Source organism: Calidris pugnax, unplaced genomic scaffold (assembly GCF_001431845.1).
Source record: "Calidris pugnax isolate Ruff unplaced genomic scaffold, ASM143184v1 scaffold21, whole genome shotgun sequence".
Lineage (NCBI taxonomy): Eukaryota > Metazoa > Chordata > Aves > Charadriiformes > Scolopacidae > Calidris > Calidris pugnax.
Genome location: NW_015090770.1, coordinates 2,632,356 through 2,657,788, shown reverse-complemented (window position 1 = coordinate 2,657,788; position 25,433 = coordinate 2,632,356). Strand labels below are relative to the sequence as shown.

Here is a 25,433-nt window from a genome sequence, read left to right as displayed (position 1 = left end):
AGAAATATACTGCTTTGCAGACATTTGGCAAAGGAAATTTCATGAGGATTAAGCCAATATCAAAGAGATTTGTGTTCAGTAACAGAGCAAAATAATTTTCAAGGACAGGTTTTAGGCATTCATTATCATTGTCCAAATAAATGTTCTGGGAATGGGCTAACTGGGTCTGATTGATCACTCTGCTGCACAAGATTTAGAACAAAATCACACTTCCAATTTCAGAGAAATTGCTTATAATTAATTTGTTCTAAAGAGTAGCTGTATCTACACAGCAAAGAAGCTGCTTGGCAGTATGGTTGTCCCTCTGTTTTTCTGTCACAGATTCCTAATTGACCAGATGAAGTATGTCCTTTTATTCTCACATCAGGTGTTTATATTGTCCAAAAACTACACTTGCATTATGAGATTATTGCAAATGTTTTATGCTGATAATGTATAAATAGAAAGTATTCAACCACCATTTTATTGCATATAAACATATTTTTAAAATTTATTTCCCTGGCTGGGACTGACTTCAGATCTCAGTTTCCCTTGTTCAGAAATAGGGCAGTGGATTTATAGAAACCTTTTGGAATTACATGTGTGTGAAGAGGGACAAAAATCTTAATGTGTATATTTTTAAAATTTATTTCCCTGGCTGGGACCAACTTCAGATCTCAGTTTCCCTTGTACAGAAATAGGGCAACATCAGTGGATTTATAGAAATCTTTTGGAATTACATGTGTGTGAACAGGGACAAAAATCTTAATGTGTGGATAAATAATTCACTTGTTGATTCAGTGCGTGTAATCCAGCCATTAATATTTCCCTCCATAACTGTGGTCTGTGAGGTCTGGTTTTGCATAACCAAGCCCCCAGAAAGCACTGGTTTGTGTCACTATGGAAATGGCATATGGTTTGAGGCATTTCAGCATCTTTGTTTAGTGTCTGGTTTAGAGCACAACTACACGCAATAGCGCAGGTTCCTCTCCTCGTATTGCCTTTGCTGAGCTAGGGAGAGAAATTCTGAGAAAAGCAAGCAGAATCAGCCTTCTCATGTCACTACACTTAAAATGAAGCTTTTCTGGGGAGGAAGAAAATGCAGAATTTGCGAGAAGTCAGGGATTGAGACAGGAGGTGTTTCCGAACTGTCAGTGAGTATGTGCACATGTGCTTGTCTAGCGTGGTTGCCTGTATTAGCATGCAGCTAATACAACAGAAACCAATATGTGTTCCAAAAGAATGACACTGTGTCCTATTAACGTGCAACCCTCATTATTATTAGTGGTTTTTTTCAATGCATAGGGGTTGTTTTTTCTGCACAGCGTAGGTGACTCCTCGTGACATTAGTGAGATCCACAGCTATGCAGCAAAGGGAGAACAGAGTCTGCTTTTGCCTCCCCCGGAGTGATATTAGGGCTCACGGCAAAAGTGCACAGCGTAAAAGGGCGTTTGTGACTCATTAATATCGGGGAATGGAAAGTGCAGCCGTCACGTTAAATGTGTCAACCTGAGAGCTGAAGCGAATGCATTGAGTGTTGGGTGAAATGAAGGGTGTTTCTGCACGGAGAGGAGAGGTGGCTGAGAGCGCTAGTTTTTGGCAACTGGTTCCTTGCCATTTTGTCTGTGGCCAGAATTTATATTGACAACCAGAACGTGGATTTGTCAATGCCCGCACATCAAAGTTGAGTGCAGGAAGGACTTGAAACCTGCAGTGCTCCATGGTTTTGCTTTGACATAGATGATATTAAGAGGGAGAGAAGTCTAGTACAATTTCAGTGTTACTCTCTGTTATCTTCTGGGGTTTGCTTTAGGCTCAAAATGGACTTAGTTGAATCCTTTTTTAAAATTAAGGGTAGGCATTTTTTCCCACCACAAAAGTGGCTCAAAAAAGTACTGCCCATCTAGGAATGCATTCACACTGTTCCTCCTGTGTAAAAAGTAACCATTGCTGACTCGTTTCACGGGGTGGCAAGCAGTCCTTCCCAATGCCAGGCCCTTTCCCAAAGGATTCAGGGTTTTATCTGTGCCAAATCACAGTTCCTCAGTGCACACCGTGTGATGGGCTCCGTTCCTGCTCCACTCCTCTGTCATGCATTGAAAACCGAACGGGAGAGAAGCAGGCTCAGAGCACAGCCAGGGCTGTGCAGCCACGCTGAAATATCACTCAACTCACCAGAGTGTATGCTCCCCCCTTGGGATTGGTAATTGGGTCACTGGGTCATTTAACCATTGTAAATTCAGTTTTCTAGTAATCGCATGTGGGGCAGAAAAAAAAAAGATACTTCAGAGCAGAATTCTATTTATATGCTAGGCTAGGGACACAAAATAAGGGGATTATTTGGGAATGAGAATGGTGAGAGAAGTGTGAATTGCTGCTTGGACCTGCTGGGCATGACTCTAGGGGTGGGGGCAGGTGCCCAGATCCTGCTGCTCGGGGTTTGGCACAAAACTGGGGCTCCGGGATAGCGGGCAGAGAGAGATCAAAAGGCAAATCAAAGAGAATTTCTCTGATCTTTGTTTTTGTCTCCTATTATGTCCAGTCTTATCCTTTGAGGGCCCGATTTGGGATTTTTTGGCGGAAGGGGGATTGGACAGGGAGAGGGAAGGATTTGGCAACATTTAATAAAGAATACACTGGAAATCTCTCAGGATTTTTTATAGTAAAAAATTTGGCAGATGTTGACTGTAGAGGCAGTATCTCATATGCCTGCAATATTCTTGGAGATCTACCACATGCCAAAAATCAATACATTTTATAGCATGAAGATTTCTGTTGGGAATACTGTTCTGTACCAGATCTCTCATTGTAAGTCGTTATTAAGCTATATTTGTCTCAGATCATGTGTGGCCGCCTAATAAGATCCAGAAATTAAAAAAAAAACAAAACAAACTTATCTTTTTGAAATCTTTATTGTGATTATGGATAACCTGAATTGAATTTCACACAGCAGAAAACATTTTTAAAATGTGGCCCATGTGAATGCTTCCTGACTGACACTGAAAAATGTTAGTTCCTGTCTGGAACTTTTCTAAAGTATATGGGTAAGTCTGGTGTAAACTAAATAAATGAAATGGTTTATTACTTCCAGGGTAGTGAAAACCCCTTTTCTTATTCTTCTTCATTATAAATATGCAGTACATTTCACTAGCTGTTACAGAGGATTTTAATCTTTTCAAGTTTTAGGGAAGACTAAGTCCTTAGTCCATTTTGCTTTGGTGGCATCTCTTAAGAACTAATTTGATGGGTAAGCTGTTCGGACAGTTCACATGTCAGGGAAATAACAGTGGTGAAAAATTGGTTTATAAATCTAATAAGATACAGAGAATGGTTTCTACTCATTTGAAACAAATTCCAATGTGTAAAACATGATGGAGAGCTGAATTAATGTTGACAGCAAAGAGATTCTGAATCCAAAGGGACCATCTTGCTGACCTGTTCCTAAGACGCTGAACTGGAACAAGGAGATGAAGTAAAAAGTTACTTCAACTTTAATTGAAGCCAGGGAGACTGCTTTGTTCTTGTAGATAGCAGAGGGGCATTCGCCATCAAATTATTTGAGGTCCAGAGAGTAGGGGGATGGGGACAGATGTTATCTGAGTGGTGGGCGGGCGGTGTGTCACCATTCCTGTTCACAGGGTATGTTGAGAAACCTCCTTCTGCCAAAGAGAAATACCAAAATTGTCAACAAAACAAAAGTGTTGGTGTTTTATTCTCATCACATGGTTTGTCTCTAGCAGGCACTGTGCTGAAGTGTGAGGTTTACTCTGGATGGAAAGACCAATTCCCAAGTGAACCTTCACTACAAGTTAAACTTGCCTGGGCAAATTGAAGGGATCCAGGAGAACACCAAGGGACTCGCTGCTTCCCTCTGAGTCTAGAGGGAATGTAGACGGTGCTAGAACATGGCACCAGCCCAGCTGCACCACGAGACATGATGCCCATTTCCTGCACATGGGTTGGTGCATGGGAGCTGATGCAATGCAAGAGTGTCAGGCAGGTAACCTGTGTTTCAAAGGAGCAGCAGAAAGCTTTCATTAACTCTCTTGTGTCCTTCTAGAGGTTGCAGCAGCGCACTGACCCTGATAAAAGGCTATGGCATATCTTCCTCCGTATTTTTCCATCCACATATCAGTTTGCTTGTCAGAGGTGGCCTTTAACTTATGGCAAAATAGATTTCACTGCAAATGTTGAGGTCCTGTGATGCATTCGTGGTAGACTTACCTTTTTATAGCAGCCTATGTTGCATATGGTAATATTTTTGTCATGTATTACCAGACAGAGGGAAAGTATGATTGTTATTTGATGTATATGCAGTATTGTGTTGTGCTCCAGACTGCCTAGTCTCTATAGTTGGCTATACAGGAGTTGTTAAGCTGAAAGCTTTGAAGAATTCAGTACAAAGTTTTGCTGAATTTTCTTTTGTTAAACATTATCTCACTCTATAAACAGTTCTATGTATCTCAAGATGTGCTTCAGGAAAGATGTTATAACCTGTCTCTATGTTAATGGAAATAAAGGCACAGCTGAGTCAGGGTAGTGGCTGTGGGGGAAACAGGGAGAGGAAATGCTGTGCTGTCTTATTTAAAGTAGGTTTCATATAAACCTAGACACTAGAAACAAAGCCAGGCAGTTTACAGAATTCACATCCTCATAAGTTTATTTCTGCCTCTGTTTTCAATGCAGCAGTGCTGCCAGGTGTATCTGGTACTGACTTTTCCCAGAGCTGCTGACAGTCCAAAGGCTTTTAATGCTGTCGTTGGTGTGACTTTGAAATCTCCAAAATGTGAGCGTGATATTAAACCCAGAATGCCTGAAGTTATTTCAATTCAGGAGACCGGCGGGACTTGATAAAGCTGTCATGATTATACTCGTGTCTGCAGGGCTAGGAAAAGATGTGAGCTGACCCTTTGGGACAGAAACCAATACTGTGCCCTCCTAGATTGCTGCTCACCTTTGAGCTGCCACACGTTTCTTGTTTCTCCATTCACCTTCTCTTTTCCCCCTATCATAGAGAAGTTGTAGGGTTTTGCTGTGAGCTGTCTGGGCTTGTTGGTATTTATCATTTGAGAAGGTTTCAAAATGCTGCATTTCTCTCCTGACAGTTTGCCGCCTTGTGCTCCTTTGTCATCTCTGTCAAAAAAAAAAAAAAGCCTTCCTTACCTTTGCTGAGTTTCAAAGGCTCAGTTACCTTATGGTCACTTGAGCAGCTCTCATTCATACACTCTGCTAATTGCCTAATTATCAAGTCGTTGTGCAATGATAATACTGTTCTACTGGTAGACTCACTGTACTGCATAACACTAACTAATAACAGAAGATATTATTTTTTGGCCTTGAAACCAGTTCAGTTTCACATCTGATACCAGAACTACTGTACAGTGGGCATAACACTAACTAATAACAGAAGATATTAATTTTTGGCCTTGAAACCAGTTCAGTTTCATGTCTGATACCAGAACTACTACTGTACAGTGCCATCTCAGTGGGTTATGTTGTCTTCATTGTTCTGCTGTCCCTGCTGTTGCGCACTTCCACGTGCCTCTTACTGTGCAAGGATGTTCTCAAAGAGAAGGGATCAAGCTCATTTTATGGATATTACCAAGGATCAAATGCTAGAATAAAGCCTGGCCAGTAATCATGAATTTCAGATATCTTCCCTAATTCTCACACATCCTTGTAGAGTCCATAAAATATTGAAAATATTTAATAGCAATGGGAGTATTTCATCATCTCATTTTAATATGCTGTTCAGATCAGATATGCTTCTCCCAGAAGAGCAGTAGGGTGACAGAAAAAAAAAATAAATCCAAAGAGTATTAATTTACCTGTACCTGCATAACCCTATCATATTTCCTACTCTTTCCCCTATAAGCACAAAATGAACCTCCATATTAAGTAGATACTCATATGCTTCTCCCAGAAGAGCAGTAGGGTGATAAATAAATAAATATTCCAAAGAGTATTAATTTACCTTTACCTGCATAACCCTATCATATTTCCCACTCTTCCCCCTATAAGCACACAATGAGCCTCCATATTAAGTATTTCTATTTAGGGTGCTTTAAGATGCCAAAATGAGGTGTAATTGCTGGCTTTGAAAGGCTGTGAGACCACCTCAGTTAAAACTGTCAAGTTTTTTCAATGCAGTCTCTGAAAATTGTTTCCTCTGGTGGTTCTTTAGTTTTACAGAGTTGTTTGTGTATTAGACCCAGTGGCTGAGCCTTCCAGGGGCAGCACTGCTGTCTCAGCTGGCAACCTCTCTTACCTCAGGAAAGAGGCCAAAGATGCCTTTGTGGGATTAAAACTTTGCTCTTATGCCAAAGGGGTGTTTTTCCAGCTCCTATGTGGAGTTCTGTAGATCAAAACTTCTTAAATCACATCTCACAAAGTGTAAAGGTGCACGTATTTTTGGTAGTTTAAACTGCATCTTCTTCAAGGATGTGCATCAGACTCCAGTGTAATTCTGCAATGAGATGCCCTCCTTATAACACCAAGTGTGCGGATTGCTTCCCTGGGAAGAGGAGGACTATTTACTTATCTCATATAAAGCAAGTGCTTAGTGGTTTATTTAATAGAGGAGATTGCACTTATATACTCATTAAAATAGGGAGCAAAGAGGAAGTTTGCCAGGCTCCAGGTGACGCCTTTGGTGGATGTAGTCTCTCTGCCTACACAAAGAATTAAATCCCTTGTCTTCCCCCTTGCAACAAAAATTAAAATTAATCTTACAACATTTTAAAAAAAAAACATATATATAAGCAGAAGTTTGAAAAGTCTAGATCTTTGGCAAAAATGCTTCTGAGCATTCTGATTTAGAAGAAGAAAATAGCTTTGGAGCTGTTCTAAGTCAAGTCCTTGCATAGATGGTACTTTTCAGTGGTCACAGAAAAATTCAGTGACAGATAAGCTGTCCACACTGAGCGAAGAAGTTCACTTGTTCTTTGTGTGTAGTGCTATGCGCATGCATGTTCCATCTATGAGTCTTTGCATATTTATTAATATTGGATATGATGTGTGGCATTTAAAACATTATTTCACTGTATGTTTCGCTGGCTTTTCATTGAGTAATGGTTGTGATCACACTGGAGTTAATTAGCATGATTGTGGTAATAAGAGTGTTCTTTACTTGATTTATGACTGCAGTCCAGAGTGAGAAGAACAGTTGATGTGACAAAATATACCATAGGCAACATTTTTTTTTAATTTAAAGTAAGCACTCAATATGGAATAGCGCAAAGAAGAATTCTTTTAGCTAACGCATTTCCAGCTGTTAATTCTGATCTTGCTTATTTATTAGTTTCGAGGTCTAAGGTAGCTTTTAAACAATTTTTCTGGGGTTTCAGCATTTGATGTAATGTGTAAGCATCATTCTTTTAAATTCAAACAATAAATTCATCTCAGTTTGTATATGAACCCTGAGGGAAAATCATAAATAAAAGGTAATGATACGTGGAAAAATATCTGGTTCTTGGCAATGGTTAGTGAGGATGCTGTGTGATATCCACCTTGTCATTCCTGGGAACTGTTTATTTTTCATTCATGCTCAAAAATACCTTATGCTTAGATAATCCAACTGAATTAATGGAATTACTAGAGGTGTAAAGTAATAATTAGTACTAGCATGGTATTATATCTGACCTCTTAGCCATCTGAAATGGGAGCAAACTTCACATTGCCCAAATTTTTGGATGTTCCTGAACTGAGCTAAGCTTCAGGTATCAGTGAAGAAAGAAGAAACAATGGATCAGTAAATACAGATGCTCAGCCAGAAAATGTCTGAAGAAAAATAATTTAAAACATTGTGAATGAGCCATAGTCCCACGATGAGAGATGAGAGGCGTAAGGACCTTTCAATGCCATGTACCAGCTGCAAAGATAACTTTTCCAGGAGCTGGGTGAGATGTTTTCTATGCAGTGCTGGTCTGCTGAAGTAGTGGTGACATTCCAGGCACTCTGCTTCCTAAACTCTGATTGTAAAGAGATGCAGTTCTGAGAATAGTAGTAATTTCATTGAAAGTGTCAGGTGGTTGATACTTGAACACAATGGCACATGCTTGCACTCATAAGCTTTCCCGAGACCCTCATTTGTTAAACTACTTAAAGAGATGTGATTCACTCGTTTAAAGGTAGGCATGTTCTTACGTGTCCATCAAAAGATTAATATAACAGGCTGTACCATCTGAAGAGCTCAAACTTCAAGGACAGGGCAAGAGCTGGGGCAAAATTATGACAAGAAAAACTTAAGATGAATTGCCACATCTAAGGAGAGAGCAGTCTGCAAAAGAAGGTGATGGAAACTTTATTAACTTGGATATTTTTAAAAAAGGTCTGAAGAGGTTTCCATTCTAGTGTACAGTAGGGAACAATCCTGTACTGATAGAGCAAGTGGCTGCATGACCTCAGAGAGATGTTCTCCCTTTAACTTCTGCAACTGTAATTCCTGGTAAGTCTGTTTTGAATTAGAGCAATAGAGCCCAAGTAAGAATACAGGTCTTGATTTGATTATGTGAAATTCAAACTGAATAAAATCACATCTCACATTAGATCATCATATGCACTTAGCCTTTGCCCTTCTTAAGGGAGGGGGAATTTTGACAAAGATGGATGCTTCCTTAACCCTCAGCTTTATTTATCAAAAAAATGCTTCATTGTGGTCACTCATTTTAGCTTTAGAATATCAAATTACTAAGGATATAATTCTCCACAAAAGCCTGACTGTGAGATCACTTAACCTAAACAAAAAAATGGAGCTAATTTTAACAAAGTGGCTTGAGCAAAGGATCTGATAGCACCAACTGAGCTTCATAATTCAGGATATCAATAGTTTATAAGGATTGAGCAGAAATGCGGAATCAACTCTGCAGTTATCATTTTGTGAATGTGAATCGTGCTGTAGTTTCTGCGGGAAGGAGTGCTACCCGCTGGCTGTGTGCAGAACAGGGCTACGAGCCCTCCAGAGGTCTATTTTTAGCCCTTTGCCATTTTTTGTCTCTACTGAAATCTTGAGTAAATGGCTGGGAGGCTGACCCACTTCTTGCTGAAGTCGGTAAGATCCTTTTTACTGTTTTCAGTGAGAGATGGATGAGCTTTGAACTTTGTCTCTACATCCCATCTTCACAGCAGGAGTAATAATACTGCGATTTCATCTTTGGTGTTGAAGAGTTGAGTCACAACTCTAAAGAACATAAAGGGGATATCACATCAGAGAAAGCCTAATGAGTCTCCTAAGCTTCAGCCTCCAGGCATAAGATGGGATTCACATCACTAGTCTTTAGTCAAGAAGATCAGATCTAAGCTAGTCATCTAAGTTCCCTCTCTAGTCAGTACTTACTGGCCTCTAGAGATGCCATCTCTTCTGTGCCTTTTACATGGAAAAACCTAGGTGACAAAGCTCTCTGAATCAGTAAGAGGAACCTTTGCCTGGAACTGCCTTTCACAGAACTTTAAAGCACAGAATAAGTCAAACCAGTGCTATTTGATTCTCCTTCAGCATATCTAAACATCTGCTTAGGAAGTGCAGTGTCTCAGGTATGTCGTTTGTGTTTAACATGGCAGTGTGTCTGATCACCTGCCCCGTTCCCCTACCCCATGTTTCTCCTGATGCTTACAGCTAAACATCTTTCTCTGGCCCATCAGCGGGGTTCACGAGACATTGGAAATCTTGGAGACAGTTACCATGCAAACCTCTCCAATATAATAAGCAGCTGTAAAATACCATGCAAGGGGAAATTGTTCTGGAAAAAAATTGCCCGGATTTGGGCCATAAACACTGCCCTGCACCAATATTAGACACAGCTATTTTCAGTGTAATCTGCCTAGAAATATGCAGCACTAAACTAGCTACAAGTGTAGTTGCTAGGAGTAGAGGGAAAGCTACATGGAATCATTTTCTGAAAATGCACTTGGGTCGAAACCAAAATGCTGCATTAAATTGATTGATGCCTTAAAAATGTGGGGAAGGGTCAGTGAAAACACAAATATATAGGATTTGTGTGTTTCCTTTTTTCATTTAGTTAAAGAGAGTGTTAAGATACTTCAGTGCATCCAAAGGAGTTCAACAAAGCTGGTGACAGGGCTGGAAGGAATGTCTTGTGAGGAGTGGCTGAGGACTGGGTTGGTCTAGTTTGGAGAAAAGGAGGCTGAAGTGTGACTTCCTTTCTCTCTACAGCTTCCTGAGGAGAGGAAGGGGAGAGGGAGGTGCAGAGCTCTCCTCCCTGGGGTCCTGAGGAGAGGAAGGGGAGAGGGAGGTGCTGAGCTCTCCTCCCTGGGGTCCAGTGAGAGAACACATGGGAATGGTTCAAAGCTGCACCAGGGGAGATTTAGACTGGATATTAGGAAGCATTTCTTTACTGAGAGGGTGGTCAAACACTGGAACAGGCTTCCTAGAGAGGTGGTCAATGCCCCAAGCCTGTCAGTGTTTAAGAGACATTTGGACAATGCCCTTAACAACATGCTTGAACTTTTGGTCAGCCCTGAATTGTTCAGAAAGTTGAACTAGATGATTGTTTTAAGTCTATTCCAACTAAAATAGTCTATTCCATTCCATTCTAATTTGTTTCTAAGTGACTAAGATACTAGATTTCTTTAGCTTGCAAGACATATCATAAATTAGAAAGGCAAAATATTTCTGTTCTGCTGCCTGTAACCTTACATTGGTCGAAGAAATAACTGATGCATTATTCAGTATTTTTTCGTGCAATTATTTATTTATTTTTAGATAGAAAAAAACCAAAAAGCCAAATACTTTCAAACCAGAATTGGGGCCCTTTGGTTGGTTTGCACTGCGGTACTATTTTTTTGAACTTTTGGTCAGCCCTGAATTGTTCAGGAAGTTGAACTAGATGATTGTTTTAAGTCTGTTCCAACTAAAATAGTCTTTGAACTTTTGGTCAGCCCTGAATTGTTCAGAAAGTTGAACTAGATGATTGTTTTAAGTCTATTCCAACTAAAATAGTCTATTCCATTCCATTCTAATTTGTTTCTAAGTGACTAAGATACTAGATTTCTTTAGCTTGCAAGACATATCATAAATTAGAAAGGCAAAATATTTCTGTTCTGCTGCCTGTAACCTTACATTGGTCGAAGAAATAACTGATGCATTATTCAGTATTTTTTCGTGCAATTATTTATTTATTTTTAGATAGAAAAAAACCAAAAAGCCAAATACTTTCAAACCAGAATTGGGGCCCTTTGGTTGGTTTGCGCTGAGCACTGTGGTACTATTTTCTGTGTAACAGATGAGGCCAAGCACAAACTGCACACAGCCAAATCTCTCTGGTGTTGAGAATCAGTGCAACTCCTACTCTGGGTTAAGGTTTGGAGAGAACAGTTGATGAAACACTTCCCTGACACAAAAATTATGGACCAAATAATGCCTGTTTCAACTTTAAGGAAATCTCTTAGGCAGTTAACCAAAAGAGCTGTGTTTGGATAGTGCATTTCCAATGCAGAGATAGCTTCATATGCCTTAACCTGGATACACAGTGGAATCTTGGCTGAGATCTGCTACCTGGGTCAGAGATTGAAATGGATCCTGACATTTTGGCACTTGTTGGTCTGAAATGCAAAGGAAATTGTGATAAATGTAACTGACAAATTTCACACCAGCTTTTTCATAAACCATTTTTTTTTGCACTTGCTACGGAACATCAAACTCTTAACAGTTAATAAACCAAAGTTATGGGAATCCTGTTAGTAAATATTGCCATCACCTCCAAGTCTGAATTGTGGTAAGGATTGTTGTATAGGTTTTGTTAGTCTATTTCTTTTCCATAATTGTGTTTCTTTTTTGTTATTTGCAAGAAACAGAAGAGAGACTTTTATATAGCCTCCTGGCTCCATCTAAAATTAGTTCCAAAAGTGTATATTACAGCCATTTTCACTCTGAAACGTGAAGGGTGAGGTTTCATTTCTTTGTGATTGCAGATTTCAAGATTGAAATAGGTGATTATGCAAAGATTAGTATAGAAAGATTATTAAAATATTTGCGATGGAAGTTGCTTTTGTGCTTGAAATGGTACAGGAGCATGTATAGCCAGTTAGCAGATCACTAACATTTTCAAGGATTTGCACATGGCAGTTCTCTCAGGGGTTAATACAATGTTAGGAAAAAATACCACACACCCCTAAACTTCCAGAGATAATATAATTTTATAACTCGTAGACTATTTTTCTGTGGAACTTGTGCTATTATTGTTTGACAGGAACTAATTTCCACAGACCCAAAAGAGTTTCTTCTTGGGATCTCCCCTCTGGAGGGATTAGCCATTCTTGATGTCTCCTTCCTCAGGATGCCACAGAAAACCTTCCATGGTTGGCAGTTTGCAGAAAAGGGGACAGCCATAATTGTCCTCCTAGTAGTGAAAAGTTTCTTCTGTGGTTGCATTAGCTCTTACCTTCTTCCAAAGTTTTGAATCTCGATGCCAGTTTGGAAATGTACCTAGATCTTGTGCTCCTGATAGATCCTTCCAGATCTGAGAAGGGCTGGGAGTCTTAATTCTCTCTTGGAGTCTCACCCTGCCTGATCCAGGGTTATGTCATACCAAAAAAAGTACGAAGTGCTCGAAACAAATGAAATAAGGGTCTGTACTCTGAAGAGCTTACAAGCAAGAGAGTGAGCTCAGGATGAAAATGTACAGAGCAGGCAAGCAGCGCAGCACTACAGTAGCAACGGGGATGAAGCTCACAGGTTCAACATAGTTTTAGCTCAGCATTTGTAGAGAAATAGATGTACATGAAAATATTTGATAGGCGTAACAAGTTTTGATATGATTTATGTGCACTTGAAGCAAATGAACACAACAAAAGTAGAGCAGGCCCTTACCAAATAACTGACCTCTAGCTTATTTGGCCTGTGCTGTGTTTATGTCTCATCTAACAGTAGATGACAATCCTTTCATTATATGTCAAACTCTGGAGTTCAAGGCGAGTGTGGCTAACTCCCAAATATGGTTGCTTATCTGAAATGTAACTAAACCTCTCAAATCTGCAACAGGGAGCTGGAAATGTCTCAGCACCAGGTCTTCCTTCTGGAATGTCAGGGATAAAGCCATGAGTGTTTTCCTCTATTATAAAATGCACCTGTTTTAAAAAACTCAAACACTTACCTGGGAACTCGATGGACAAAAACAGAAAAAGAAGTGGACAAAAATTTCAGCATACTTAAAATGTGCTGTGTTCAGGCTTCTTGTGCACAAAATATTTATGCAAACTTGTCCAAAATTAGGTATGGATGCTTCAAAGAAGCATCACTGTAGGCTGACAGAGCCTGCCACAGCCCAGGTGGGCTTTCCCCCAAAATCTGGGGCTCAGCCTACACTCTTTTCACCATGCAGGATATTTGTATCTGATCATTGTATTGTTGAAGTCACCTCATCTAGATATAATTAGGTACAGCATGTGTTGGAGTCAGTAAATTGTAATGGTTTTCAGCAGAGATGAACATAAGGGTGTTAGGGACAAATGCAGCAAAGCTGTATTCGTACTCTATTTCAACAAAGGTGTTTGTGTCTCAAGCCTGTGCCATAAGCAGAGGCTGAATGTGTTTAAAAGTATGCTAAATATTATAAATAAAAGCAGGGGACAGCATTCTCCCCAGGGTGCTGGAGTGGTGTTTGAGCTGTTGTAGTGGTAATTTGTGAAAAGTCCTAGAGTAGAGTAGACTTTGAAAAATAGCGCTAGCTTTGGCATTTGCACCAAATACTTTGGAAGAGGATCATTCAGAAAGGATGCTGTTAAGTGAAACTGGACCCTTATTCAGATCATATTAAATGGAACATTTTTTACAAATTCTCAGCTAAAGGGGTTTCCAAAAAATGATTATTAAAACGTAACGTTTGCTGCTGTTAACAACCTAACCATTATAGCAGCGGCCTGAAAGTGAGGGAATAAAAATTTACTATTGGTAACAAAACTGTCTAGAATATGTTCTTCACAGTCCAAAAGAAGAAATGCAAATACTGCACATATATATAGTCAGCCTTCAGAAACTGGGAAAATGAACAGTGAATGAGCTGTTTTCTTTCTGCTTTTTATAACTGGAAATATTTTCCCCCATTAAACACTTGCAGGCCAATGTTCCCTCTTTGTATTCAATATTTTCTCAAGCAAAAACTATTGACTGCAGCAGGATATTATCTAAGTAATAACAACATGACTTGGTTCATGGCTTTTATGTTTGACAGTGTTCCTTTAATGCTTAGAAGTACATATGTGTCCACAGTGTTCAAAGGTATTTTTTGAATAAGTATCAAGTTAATGCATTTTTAAACTGAGAAGGATTCTCAGTAAGATTTTGAAAAGGAAAGTGTTGCAGTTCTGCTTCTATTAATGGGGAGGTTAAAATTCCCAGTGGGAGCAGTCTTAGGCCAACACCAAGCATTTCTGAAGATCTCACCTGAAGGTACTGGAAAGACCTTTAAGCTGAAATCTTTGTCTCTCCTTATTTTTGTTAAGTGCTAAATGCCACAGAGCTATTGTCCTCAACTTGAGTGAAGAAGCTTTTCTGTGACAGCAAGAGCTTGCTATGTTCAGTTCACTAAACATGGCTGAGTAAACCATAGCTCCATGGCTATGGAGAAGATGACTACACTCCTCCATTTCTGCTCTCTGGTGTATTAGTTCAGTGGTGTTTTCCAGAAACATGAAGGAGAGAGGGAAAGGATGGGCAGGTGGTTTGAAAGCTGAGGTACCTTTGATGCTATTCACCTCTGTTCCTCTACAGTCTGATTTGTCTTGTGTACATCGCTTTGCTTCTGCATTCTTCACTTCCCTCTCTGTAAAGCAGGGATAATACATCTCATGTGGCAAAGGCTGTGGCTATGGGGCAAATCTGTTCAGGATGGCAAAGTGTTCAAATTCTTTTGTAATGAAGGGCAGGTAGATGCCTTGGACAAACTAGAAATGATACCCCTCCAAAGCAATCTGAGCTTACATATTGGCAGCTGCACGCTAATCAAAGAGACTTTCTCCATTTAGAAATTGGATGCAGAACAGTAGGCAAGAGGAAAAAATGTAGAAGGAACTTGAAGACACAGTCTTCTCGAGTTATCTCACAAAAGTCAGTGAAAGGCAAATGTTTCTTGAGGCATCTTGAGACATCTCTGGCTACCATGATTACATGCTGTAATGTGATAGCTGTTGGGAGGCCTTTGCAACGAGCTTGTAGATGAGTGTCACGTGAGGCACCATGGGCTTCTGTGGTGGTTAGTCCCACTTGCTTCATTACATTATCTTTGAGAAATTCCAGGAGACTTGGAAATAAACAAGTGCACAGTCCTGTTGCTGCTCCTGGGAGGATTGGGCTGGGGTGGTGTGTTTCAAATAAATTATTTCATTTGTACACAGGGAATAGTCTCTGTGGCTTTATACATTCTCCTTTCACAGATGGAAGTGCCAGTAGGAATTATTACTATTGTTTTAAAACTCTGGTAATCACTTGCTTTCATGCCTTTGAAAGTATAAACAGCCTTTTTCAGGAGTTTACTTGCCACAGTTGTATTACTCATACTTGGTTTCTTGCTTTGTTTAATGGTAGAATACATACACCAATGCAGACAAGCTTTTGGAGGCTGCAGAGCAGTTGGCTCAGACTGGGGAATGTGACCCTGAAGAGATCTATAAAGCAGCTCGGCATCTGGAAGTACGGATTCAGGACTTTGTTCGGAGGGTGGAACAGAGGAAACTTCTCTTGGACATGTCAGTCTCCTTCCATACCCACACCAAAGAGGTAAGATGTGCATGAGGGGATTTTTCTGTGTATTGCAGAGTGCTGCAAGAGGCTGACTCTAAAAACTCAGATGACATAGAAAAGGTGTCTTCACTGTGCAGGGCTGATAACAAGTTCATTTGATGCATATGACTAACTATTATAAAGAGGAAATATAATGTGAATGAAACATATGTATGATATAGTACACTAAAATATAGGGGCAGCATATCTAACATCAAGTGGTGCTTAATTCACAACTAGAATGTATTGTTATAAAGCAACAATTCTCTTGTAAGAACATGAGTTGATATTAACACATTAGGTATAAACATGATAGCAGTGTGATACGTATCCTCAGAGGGATTCCATTTGAATGTAACGTTAATTAATGTAGCCATTATTATTAAGCATTACTGGAAATCTTACACTGTTTAATGAGGCAGACTTCACTTTTCAGAATTGTGCTTAAAGAGCAAATGGCCACATACTGATACAGTGAATCAGTGAGGACCTGAATAAATGCTGTTTAGTGTAATTGAAAAATATCCAGAGATAAGGCTGTCTCGCCAGAGATACAGTGGACAGGACATCGGATGGGAGGCCACTGGGGATGTAATTAAAGCATGCTTCACATTTTTCTGCAGACCAAAGGCCATTCAGTGATGAGTGACTTTTAAAGATAGGGTTTCTGCTGAGAGAGATGGAATTAGTCGGAATGGTTGTTTTCATGCTCTGCAGCATCTGTTTGCAAAAGCACACTTGATCAGAAAGATGTTCTTAGAAGCTGAAAGCTTTGCCTGTGTTTGCTGATTTACATGTTACAAACAAGTTGTTTATAGCAGGCTTCAGTGTGCTGGGGAATCTCTTTATGTAGAAGGTGTATGCACACATTCGTATGTGTGTAAACATATATATATATATGTGGAAGATGGAATTACAATGTGTCCATTATAGCTGCTGATACATGAAGGTTTTCCTTTTACATATACTAAAATCTACTTGCTTTACGCTTGTGAATGGTACTATTGTTTCCAGAGTGGCTCAAGCACTTGCAACTATGCTGGTTTGCCATGGGGGAAACTTAATTAGTTATTTCCTCAGTCAAAATTATTTCATAACAGTTTCCTACTGTGATTAACCTTGCTTCACCTATGCAGGCGGTGACTAGTAACACAAAGATAGGCATGACTCCAGGAAGTTATCAGTATAATATGCTTTCAATCATCTAAATTTCTTCTGATGATTCCTGGTGCTGTGTAGCCTAATTTCGGTTTGGGAACTAGAACTTCCCTGTATGAAGGGGTTTGTATTACAGTGCCACTATACTCCTTTCTACCTTTCTTCAACACGAAGGGAATTTGCCTGCTCCACTCACCTGGTTTTAATGAGCCCTGCTTTGGTGTATAGAAATGTAGATGTATAAAAATGCACATTTTTTTAAAACTATTAAAACAACCCAGACTTTTGTGACAGCATCAGTGCTGTTCACTAGCTATTGAGAGTAAACCCTAAATCTCTGTCTCATTCACGTTTAGTCATGGGACAGATTGGTGCTGTGATGGCTTTTTGGAAAGGTCAGTAAGAACTTACATCAGTTCTGGGGAGATCTAGAGTGGACAGACTCCCGAGTGCCTCTCTCTCTCCAGAGGAACAGTTGAGGGAGCTGTAGCATCAAGCTGGGACATCAGCAAAGTTAGGGTGGACCCAGGAATCCACATTCATCAGTGTTATCATTTGAGAAAACCTATAACAATTTCTTGTCATTTGGACAATTATTCTATCACCCGATGACCCCTCCCCACCTGGAAAGGGGAGTCGGGGAAAGCAAGGAAACACAAGGGTTGAAATATAAAATTCTGATACTGATATACAGTATACAAGAATTATACTCAGACAATTCTATCAGCAGGAAGCTGTGCACTCCCAGCAATGACCAATAAATGTCAGACTCTGTGAGTGCAACAGCTTCGGGGGGAAAGGAAGGGTTCAGGGATCCAGCACTGGGGCAAGGAGTTCTCTGGGCCGCCATCTTCAAGGGAGAGAGAACTACGCAGCAAACTTTTCTAATTTATATTGAATGTGATGTTCGTGGTATGAAATAATCCTGTTGGACAGTCTGGGTCATATACCCAGGCCTCAATTCTTCTCATCCCTGCACCTGGCAAGGCTCGAAAACACTGAGACGTTTAATCCCACGTAGCCTGGCTCACTATAAAGTAAACATTTTCATGAATTGAGACACTAGAGTCCTCTAAAAGTGCAGCAATAGAAGAAAAGTTAGTCCTGTGTTGCTTGGCCCAGGACAATCAGAAAAAATGACAGCTGTTGGGTTGGGTGCAGAGAGGCTGCTAAAGTTATTGCTGTCTCCAGCAGTTCCCCAATGCTGGAGGATGCACAGTAGCTCTGCAAGAGAAAGGAAGTTTTCACTTACTTACCTCCATGTTATTTCACTCCTATGGGGGCCAAACGCTCTGATTTTCTGCAGGTTCACTGAATTTCATTGTGTACCACTACCTGCCTCCTTCAGTGACACGTTTCTGCACTGGGGGGAGTCACACAGCCCAATGCCTTATTTTTTTGCCAAAAATAATAAGTGAGGGAATTGCTGTGGTTACAGGATTTGTCTGCCAGCTGTGGGGATCCCCATAGACACAGTGAAGTAACCAAAGACTGCCGGGGGGGAACTGGTGCAAAGGGCAAAGCATTACAATAAGAGAGCCTTAGCACATGTTTGGATCTGTATTTGCCTTTTTATACTATAAATATATTGGCTCAAGTAGAAATTACTCATTGTTTGGCTTTGCTTGGCCCTTCATGTATATTGTAAAATGGTGAGTGAACCAATGTAATTGTCATTCTTCAATATGAATATAAAACAGATAGCTGAAGTCCTCAAAAATGAAGAAAAACAAATGTCCTTCCTTTGCCAACATGGCTATGATAGTATTACACCCTTTCTCTGTTTTGTACCAGCAGCTCTCATTTGGTTCCTCCCTGAGCTCTGAAATGGCTTCAAGTTGTCCCAGGGGAGGTTTACATTGGATATTAGGAAAAATTTCTACACCAAAAGGGTTATCAAGCATTGGAACAGGCTGCCCAGGGAAGTGGTGGAATTGTCATCCCTGGAGGCATGGGTAGATATAGTGCTTAGCAACATGGTTCAGTGATGGCTTTGCCAGGGTTAGGTTGATGGTTGGACTCGATGATCAGAAAGGTCCCTTCCAACCTAGACTACTCTATGATTCTCTGACTAGGAAATGCGTTCAGCCCCTGTGAGACCTCCCGGCCTACAGAGCTGGCCCAAGAACCAAATGCAGGTTCTTGCTCTAGCCACTTGTCCAGGTCATATCTGCACCATCCTGCTGAAAAACAAATTCACTCTATTTGCTGGGATTTCAGGCCCAAACAACAAAGATAACCTTAGATTCCAATTTTAAAGTCAGGATTTATCAAGCAAATTTCCCTTTGGGTCAGTAGCAACTTTAGTTGAGTTAAGGAGTTCAAAGTCAGATTTAAATTATAGCAGATGTCAAGGCAAAAAAATTATTTTCCTCCAGCAGTAAAGTACAGGGAGATCTGAGATCCATTGCTGCTGTTTTACCAGAAGGCATTCCGGTTACAGCGCTGACACACGCCTCCCTGGTGAACCTTACCCCTCCTACCAGCCACGCTGCGCCTGACGCTGGACTGTTCTGTGTCTATCCAAACCCATCACCTGGGAGTGTCTTGGGGCAAGGAGAAAGCAGTTTGTCTGGCATGTTAATGTGTTTAACGCCAGATATATTTGACATTATCCTGGAAGGCATTATTAGTTTCTTAATAATAACCATCATTTTTCTTTTCATCCTTTGTAGTTCTTAAAACCATTTTTTAAACTATTAACAACTGTTTCTCTTATGTCCTTGGAAATGAATAAACAGTTCCCTTCATGTTTTCTTGGCAATAATGCAGGAAACTATGGGCGAGAGGTATTTTTCATCTAAGTTTCCCAAATTCTCATTATTTCTTGATATATTAATCTACTGAGACGGAACTGGTGAAAGGGAGAATTAAGTAGAAAGAACCAGTCTTACCAACTTGTTTTTTATAGAAATATTCTAAATACCTTCCTGCAATGAACATGTAGCTTCTTATAGTCTTCCTAGCAGAGATAATTGCATTTCTGATGTGGTAATTCCCAGGCATGGATGAGGACGTTGATTGTGAACTTCTGCTTCACCTGTACTCTGCCCACCTCTTCATCTCCACGTGTGACAACTCAGATTCCCAGCACCTGAGAAACTTTTAACAGTTCCCATTCTTCAAAGTGATCTTGTCAAAGAAATGTTGCCTTTTATAATCTCCCTTGTTAGAATTTCTTCAGGACAATATAAAGTGTTGAATTAGGGAGTCATTTAAATCCAGATATCACCTGAGCAATGAAAGTTAAGAGTGGCTTTTTTGTACTGCAGGAGACTTGAATCACTGCTCATTTCATGTGAAAGCATAAGAGGATTCCTTCTGCTAAACTCTGACGTGTACAATTGAAGGAATGTGAAAAAAGACTGTCAATTTAGCATAACAATAATTTTCAATTTTTTTTAAATGGCATTACTTAACAATACATGCAAGAGGCTGAAATGATGACTTTGTGGTATAGTAAAAACATTTTGGAGGCATAAATTTAGAGGAGTCCCTTAAGTGATTGTTAGTGTCATAACTCATGAGTAATGTAGTTGTCCTATTGCCATGCCTATAAACGAGATGTTGTGCGTCCTACTGTCCTACAGTATTCATAATGCTCTCTAAGTTTATAGTCAATATTTTCATACCTTCCTAGACCAAGACATTCCTGATGGTGTGAGCAGAAACCTGGTACCTTGGGAATCAAATCCAATTATCTGTATGGCAGGGTAAAGTTATAAATCGTTATCAGTGGGATAAATGCCTTCAACAGACTTGTACCTGAATCGTTTGTGTCAGGATTAAGCGTGATTGAATTCAGGTTCTTACTTCAGATCTGAATCGATTATTGGTAGGATTGTCAGGTCTTGCAGTTTTATCACAAATTTCACGATAGTTGATGTTTTTCTGTGAGCTCTTAGCTACTAGGATCAAATGATGGTACAGGATTCTTAGCTGTTTTTTTCATTTTGTTTAAAAGAGAATGGTTTTTGAGCCTCCTGGACAAGAGGTTGCAGATGTGATATGATTGAGTGAACTTCACTAAATTCATATCCATTTACAGTATATGGGTCTCACCTGAACTACAAAGCAGTTCTACAGTTGCTTCATAGCTCTTTGGGGCATGAAAAGCATGTTTTGCCAGCTCTCAGTTTCTCATTTCTCAGTGGGTTTCAGGTTACCACTTTTATGTTGCACCGAGTCCGGTGAGACAGCAGCAAAAAGCAGGACAGGTGGTTGTGTAGTTTCAAGCCATGTTCCCTGTGCTTTTCTGACCCTCGATAGGTCAGAAGAGCAATAGGACGAGGTGCTCAGTGCTTGCAGTTCCCTGTGGAGCCTGCCAGGTCTACCTGGCCCACAGAATGGGGAGGTGAGCGTGCTTAGGAAATATTTAATGTTGAGAAAAACAAACTGCCAAACTCTTAACAGGTCCTTACTGAACATGTGCAAACTGGAAGTTGGCAGAGGTCTTCTGAGTGACCAAATTTGGGCAAATTTTCACAGGAATGACATAATGTATATTCTTGACATTAAGGCTAAACCCTGCAAAATTTCAAACTCTCGCTTAAAAGCACAAGGGTCTGGAGCATCTCATGTGAGCAGAAATAAGACTCCTTTTCTAACACAGGCAATGTAACTCCTTTTTCCCCTTCCTCTTATTCTGGACCTTTTACTTCAAAATTCATCAAGTTCAGCCTTAGGCAGATACCTGGTATGGAAAGTTTCACTCTAAACAGCTTGTCTGATAAGGCCATGAGAAACTGAGAGCAAAGTCCTGGACCATTAAGTGTCAGGCAACTTCCTATATGGACCTAAATTATTTCTGGTCAGCAGGTCACCTTGGTCACCCCATAGATAGCAGTGGGGTTACTCAAGTGAGTAATGGGAGTGCGTTCACGCTGTCAGTTAGGAACAGTAACAGTGTTTTATTGCAAGCACTGCTAACTTAATTTTACTTGATAACCAAGACCTGTGAAATTAAATTCTCTCTGCTTCGGTTGAATATCATGATTGGGAGATTATTTCAGTGTAGGTCACTAATTTTGACAGGGCTTGGCCCTCATGAGTTGCTGGGAAGCAGGGAGCAGAAAGCTCATGGGGCTAAGGTTGGCTGCTGTTGACTCACATCAGAAATGTTGACAGAGTGTATCAAAATTAATCATGGAGCAAACATGACAGTGGTTTTGGGATATATTGTATAATCCTGTCATTCGCTGTAAATTTGACCCAGGATTCAAAGTTAGTGTTACTGAAGTTAGTAATTTGTTGTTTGACTTTAACTGTTAATACTGACATTTCAGAGCCATTGCTATTAGATTACAGAGACTTGTGATGAAGGGGATAATCAGTTTAGTAACTCCACTTGCTGGCAACTTCTATAAGTCCTGAAAAGGTTTTGTTCTCTGAACATGTCTGCCACAAGGTATTTATCTTACACACTTACACACTAGTCATGTTCTGGACAGTGCTTTTGTTCCTTTTCTCATATTATGGCCAGATTTAAAAAATAATGAAACTGTGAAACACTAAAATGACCCAAACTGCATAAAATATTCATTGACTGGCCATTTCACATCCCAGTACTTTTCAGGGTTAGAATGAAGTACCACACACCTTGATCAAACCTAGAGATTTTGTTCCTTCAATACGGTAAAATTAACAGCTGAGATACATACAAAACCACATACAGAATCGGACTTTGAAAATACCTTCCCCTCCTCTCACTGCAGGGCTGTGAAACATCAAACCTTACATTTATGGCTCTCAAAAGTATGAACATTGTTTTTGCTGGGAGCTGAATCAGTGTGGTTTGATGGGGGGAGTATTATAAGCAGAGAAATCACAAGGCAAGGGGGTGAAAAAAGCAAATGCTTTTATAAGGGATTAAGTAAGTATTTTTTAAAAAAATTAAGGTGTTGTTTTTTTTAAAATAAGTGCTCAGTTCATAAACATTCTGATATTCCCATCAGAGGTGGATTTGCAGGCAGAGAGCAAAGGACATGGGAGAAGTGAACTGCCAGAGATGCACATACAGGTAACGTGTGTGCAGTCCTCTGCCTGGATGGCAAATTCCTTGGAGAAGACAGATACGTTGCCAGTTTACTGTTACCATTCTGATAATTGGGGCTGTAGAGAGATCGCTGCTGGTCTAACAAGTGTTATTTTTGTGTGAGCTATGGAAAAGTTCACTCTGGGTTATCAGCAATCAATTACCATGAAGCAGCAAAATAAGAGCAAATCCCTTTCCAACTCCGCAGCATAGACTGTGGCTTTGACCAAAATACATTCACCAGTCATTCACATCAGTGGGTTTTTTTTGCAGAGTTAAATCTTGTCTGTAAAACTGCCAAAGATCTGGGACTGAGGAACCAGGACAGCTGGGATGGTGTGAGGTGCCCCTCTTTCCTGTCCATTTGTCCTTGTCTAGAAGCAAGGGTTTTTCATGAAGGATTAAGAAACTGGGAATGGAGAGAGCTGTGGAATCCTGGCAGCACATCCCGCTCTTGAGCAGGGGAGTTTGAAGTGCAGCCAGACCACTAGTGAGTAAAATTCTGCCATCTGTGATGGCAAAAAATTGTGAGACAGAATCAAGGTAATAAGAATTAAATGCTTGTAAATGCAGCCACATAAGCCAAATGTCAGGGAGTTGAACCTGCAGCAGAGCAAGGGCAGGCGCGTGGAAGAGAAGTTCTTTCCATCATTCTGCCATGTGCTAGCCAAAGGATTCCTATAGACTGCATTTAAGTTCACACTTGGCTTTCTGCATTTTTCAGGCCATTCACCAGCATTTTTACTGACTGCTTGGCTTCACCCAAATATTGTCGTTGGCTTTTGCAGGCCCTTGCATGTGTTTTGTGTGGTATGGAGGTGGGTCTCCAGCCCCTATGCCTTGCTCTCCAAATAACAGCCGTTCATGCTGCAGCTAGAAGGGTGTTTTATGAGCACCTTTAAATAGGATGTGTCAACTCTCATAAAGTACCCTTTTATTAGTCATATTACAGCCCATTTTCCTGATTTCCTGAAGTTGAGGAAGATGGGCTTCTCCCAGTTCCAGTGTGTGGGCTTGCAGCTTTTACTGCTGTGTACAAAGGCAACAGGGTGGGGAGCCAGTGCCTGTGATATGATGTTGTGCCTATCTGTACTGAGTAAATCCACATTTACTGACTAAAGGCATCCAGGGATACTCCTGTAATTCATTCATCGTTCAAAAGACACATTCTGTTGCACTTTAAGTACACCTATGCAATGGAGTCTACACAACTGGTTTAAAATGGTCAGTGTCAGCATAGTGGTTCAAGTTGAAAGATCTAGTAAGACTGGGTGGAGAATGATCCCACAGTTTGTTTAATCATTAGGAAGTTTCAGAATGATTCAGAATTATCAGAAGTTATTTAGTTCTGAAATTCCTAGGGCTTAGCGCAAAAAGTTGCACTAAAGGCTCAAAGCAGCAGATCAGGGTAAGACTGTAAGAGACACGGCAAGTCACTGGAAGAAGCACAGAGGGAAGGGGTACTGCAGCTCCCATTTGAGAAGTAACAAAATGTTTAGAATCAGTGAACAATTTAGAGGAAAATTTAGTGGTACCTGCATTTATTTAAGTAAGTTGCTGAATTTTAGTGTATTGTTTACAGCTATGGAAAGCTCTTCCTGCACCGAATTGTACTGTATTACCCTGGTGTAAATCTGAGTAAATCTTTTGATGTAGGAAAAACTTCTCCAAGCCTATTATCAGTATGATCAAGTGCAGAATTTGATTTGCTTAGTACAATTACAGCAGTTAATTACATCCAGGTTCATAACTACAAGTAACTTATACTAAAATTATACTAGAAGAGGAACATGTTTTTGCAATTCATTATGGTAGCAGAAGAAGCACAGAACATTTACATCTGATTGTTCAGTTATAAGCCAACTTTCCCCCCTAGAGCCAATAGTCCCTGAATTAAATTTACATGACCTTGGGCTGGGGATCTACACCCTCCCTGATGTCAGCACAGCTACCCAAATCACGTTTCCCTTGAGAGGAGATTATTTTGTGCTATATCAATCTGGTCCATGCAGGACTTGGAAAAAGCATCAGATGTTTAGGCATTGCAAATCCTTTTGCCATAGGCAAGGTTACTAATTAAAAAGCATCAGCGTACAGAAGCACCAGATGCAGCCCAACCAAGGATGAATGTCAAGAAATTGGCGAGGAAAAGGGAAAAAGCAAGAAAGAGGTTAGGAAGAGATCAGATGGGGATTTTTTTCACAGAATGTTCCCTTTCTTTCCACTCGTCATTTCTTCCCAACCAGTTTGGTGGCATCTGACAAAATTACTTCTTGCAGCAGGGTGTCTCATCAGCTGTATCTTACCATGGAAGTCGCATATTGTGGCATTTCATATGTAGTGTCTGGTCGTGTCCCATCTTGTCACATTTTATTAGGTGTGCTGTCATTTGATGACACTTTGCTGGTGGCATGCGGTCACATTACAGCTTATCGTTATGTACATTGTTTTCTATGTTCCTCTTGACTTGTCCACGAGACCTTGAATGTGACTTCAGAAAATGTTGTTGAAATATGCTTCTAATACAT

The 25,433-nt window shown here is 40.2% G+C and overlaps 1 protein-coding gene across 14 annotated transcripts in view; it reads left to right on the top strand.

The window, feature by feature from the left end:
* Positions 1–25,433, top strand: part of KALRN (kalirin, RhoGEF kinase) — a 546,132-nt gene that overhangs the window by 287,412 nt on the left and 233,287 nt on the right. For all 14 annotated transcript variants that reach the window (XM_014939313.1, XM_014939255.1, XM_014939245.1 and 11 more), the window contains exon 11: positions 15,519–15,710. In XM_014939313.1, coding sequence (XP_014794799.1) covers positions 15,519–15,710 — 192 coding nt within the window. The remainder of the gene's footprint in view (positions 1–15,518; positions 15,711–25,433) is intronic.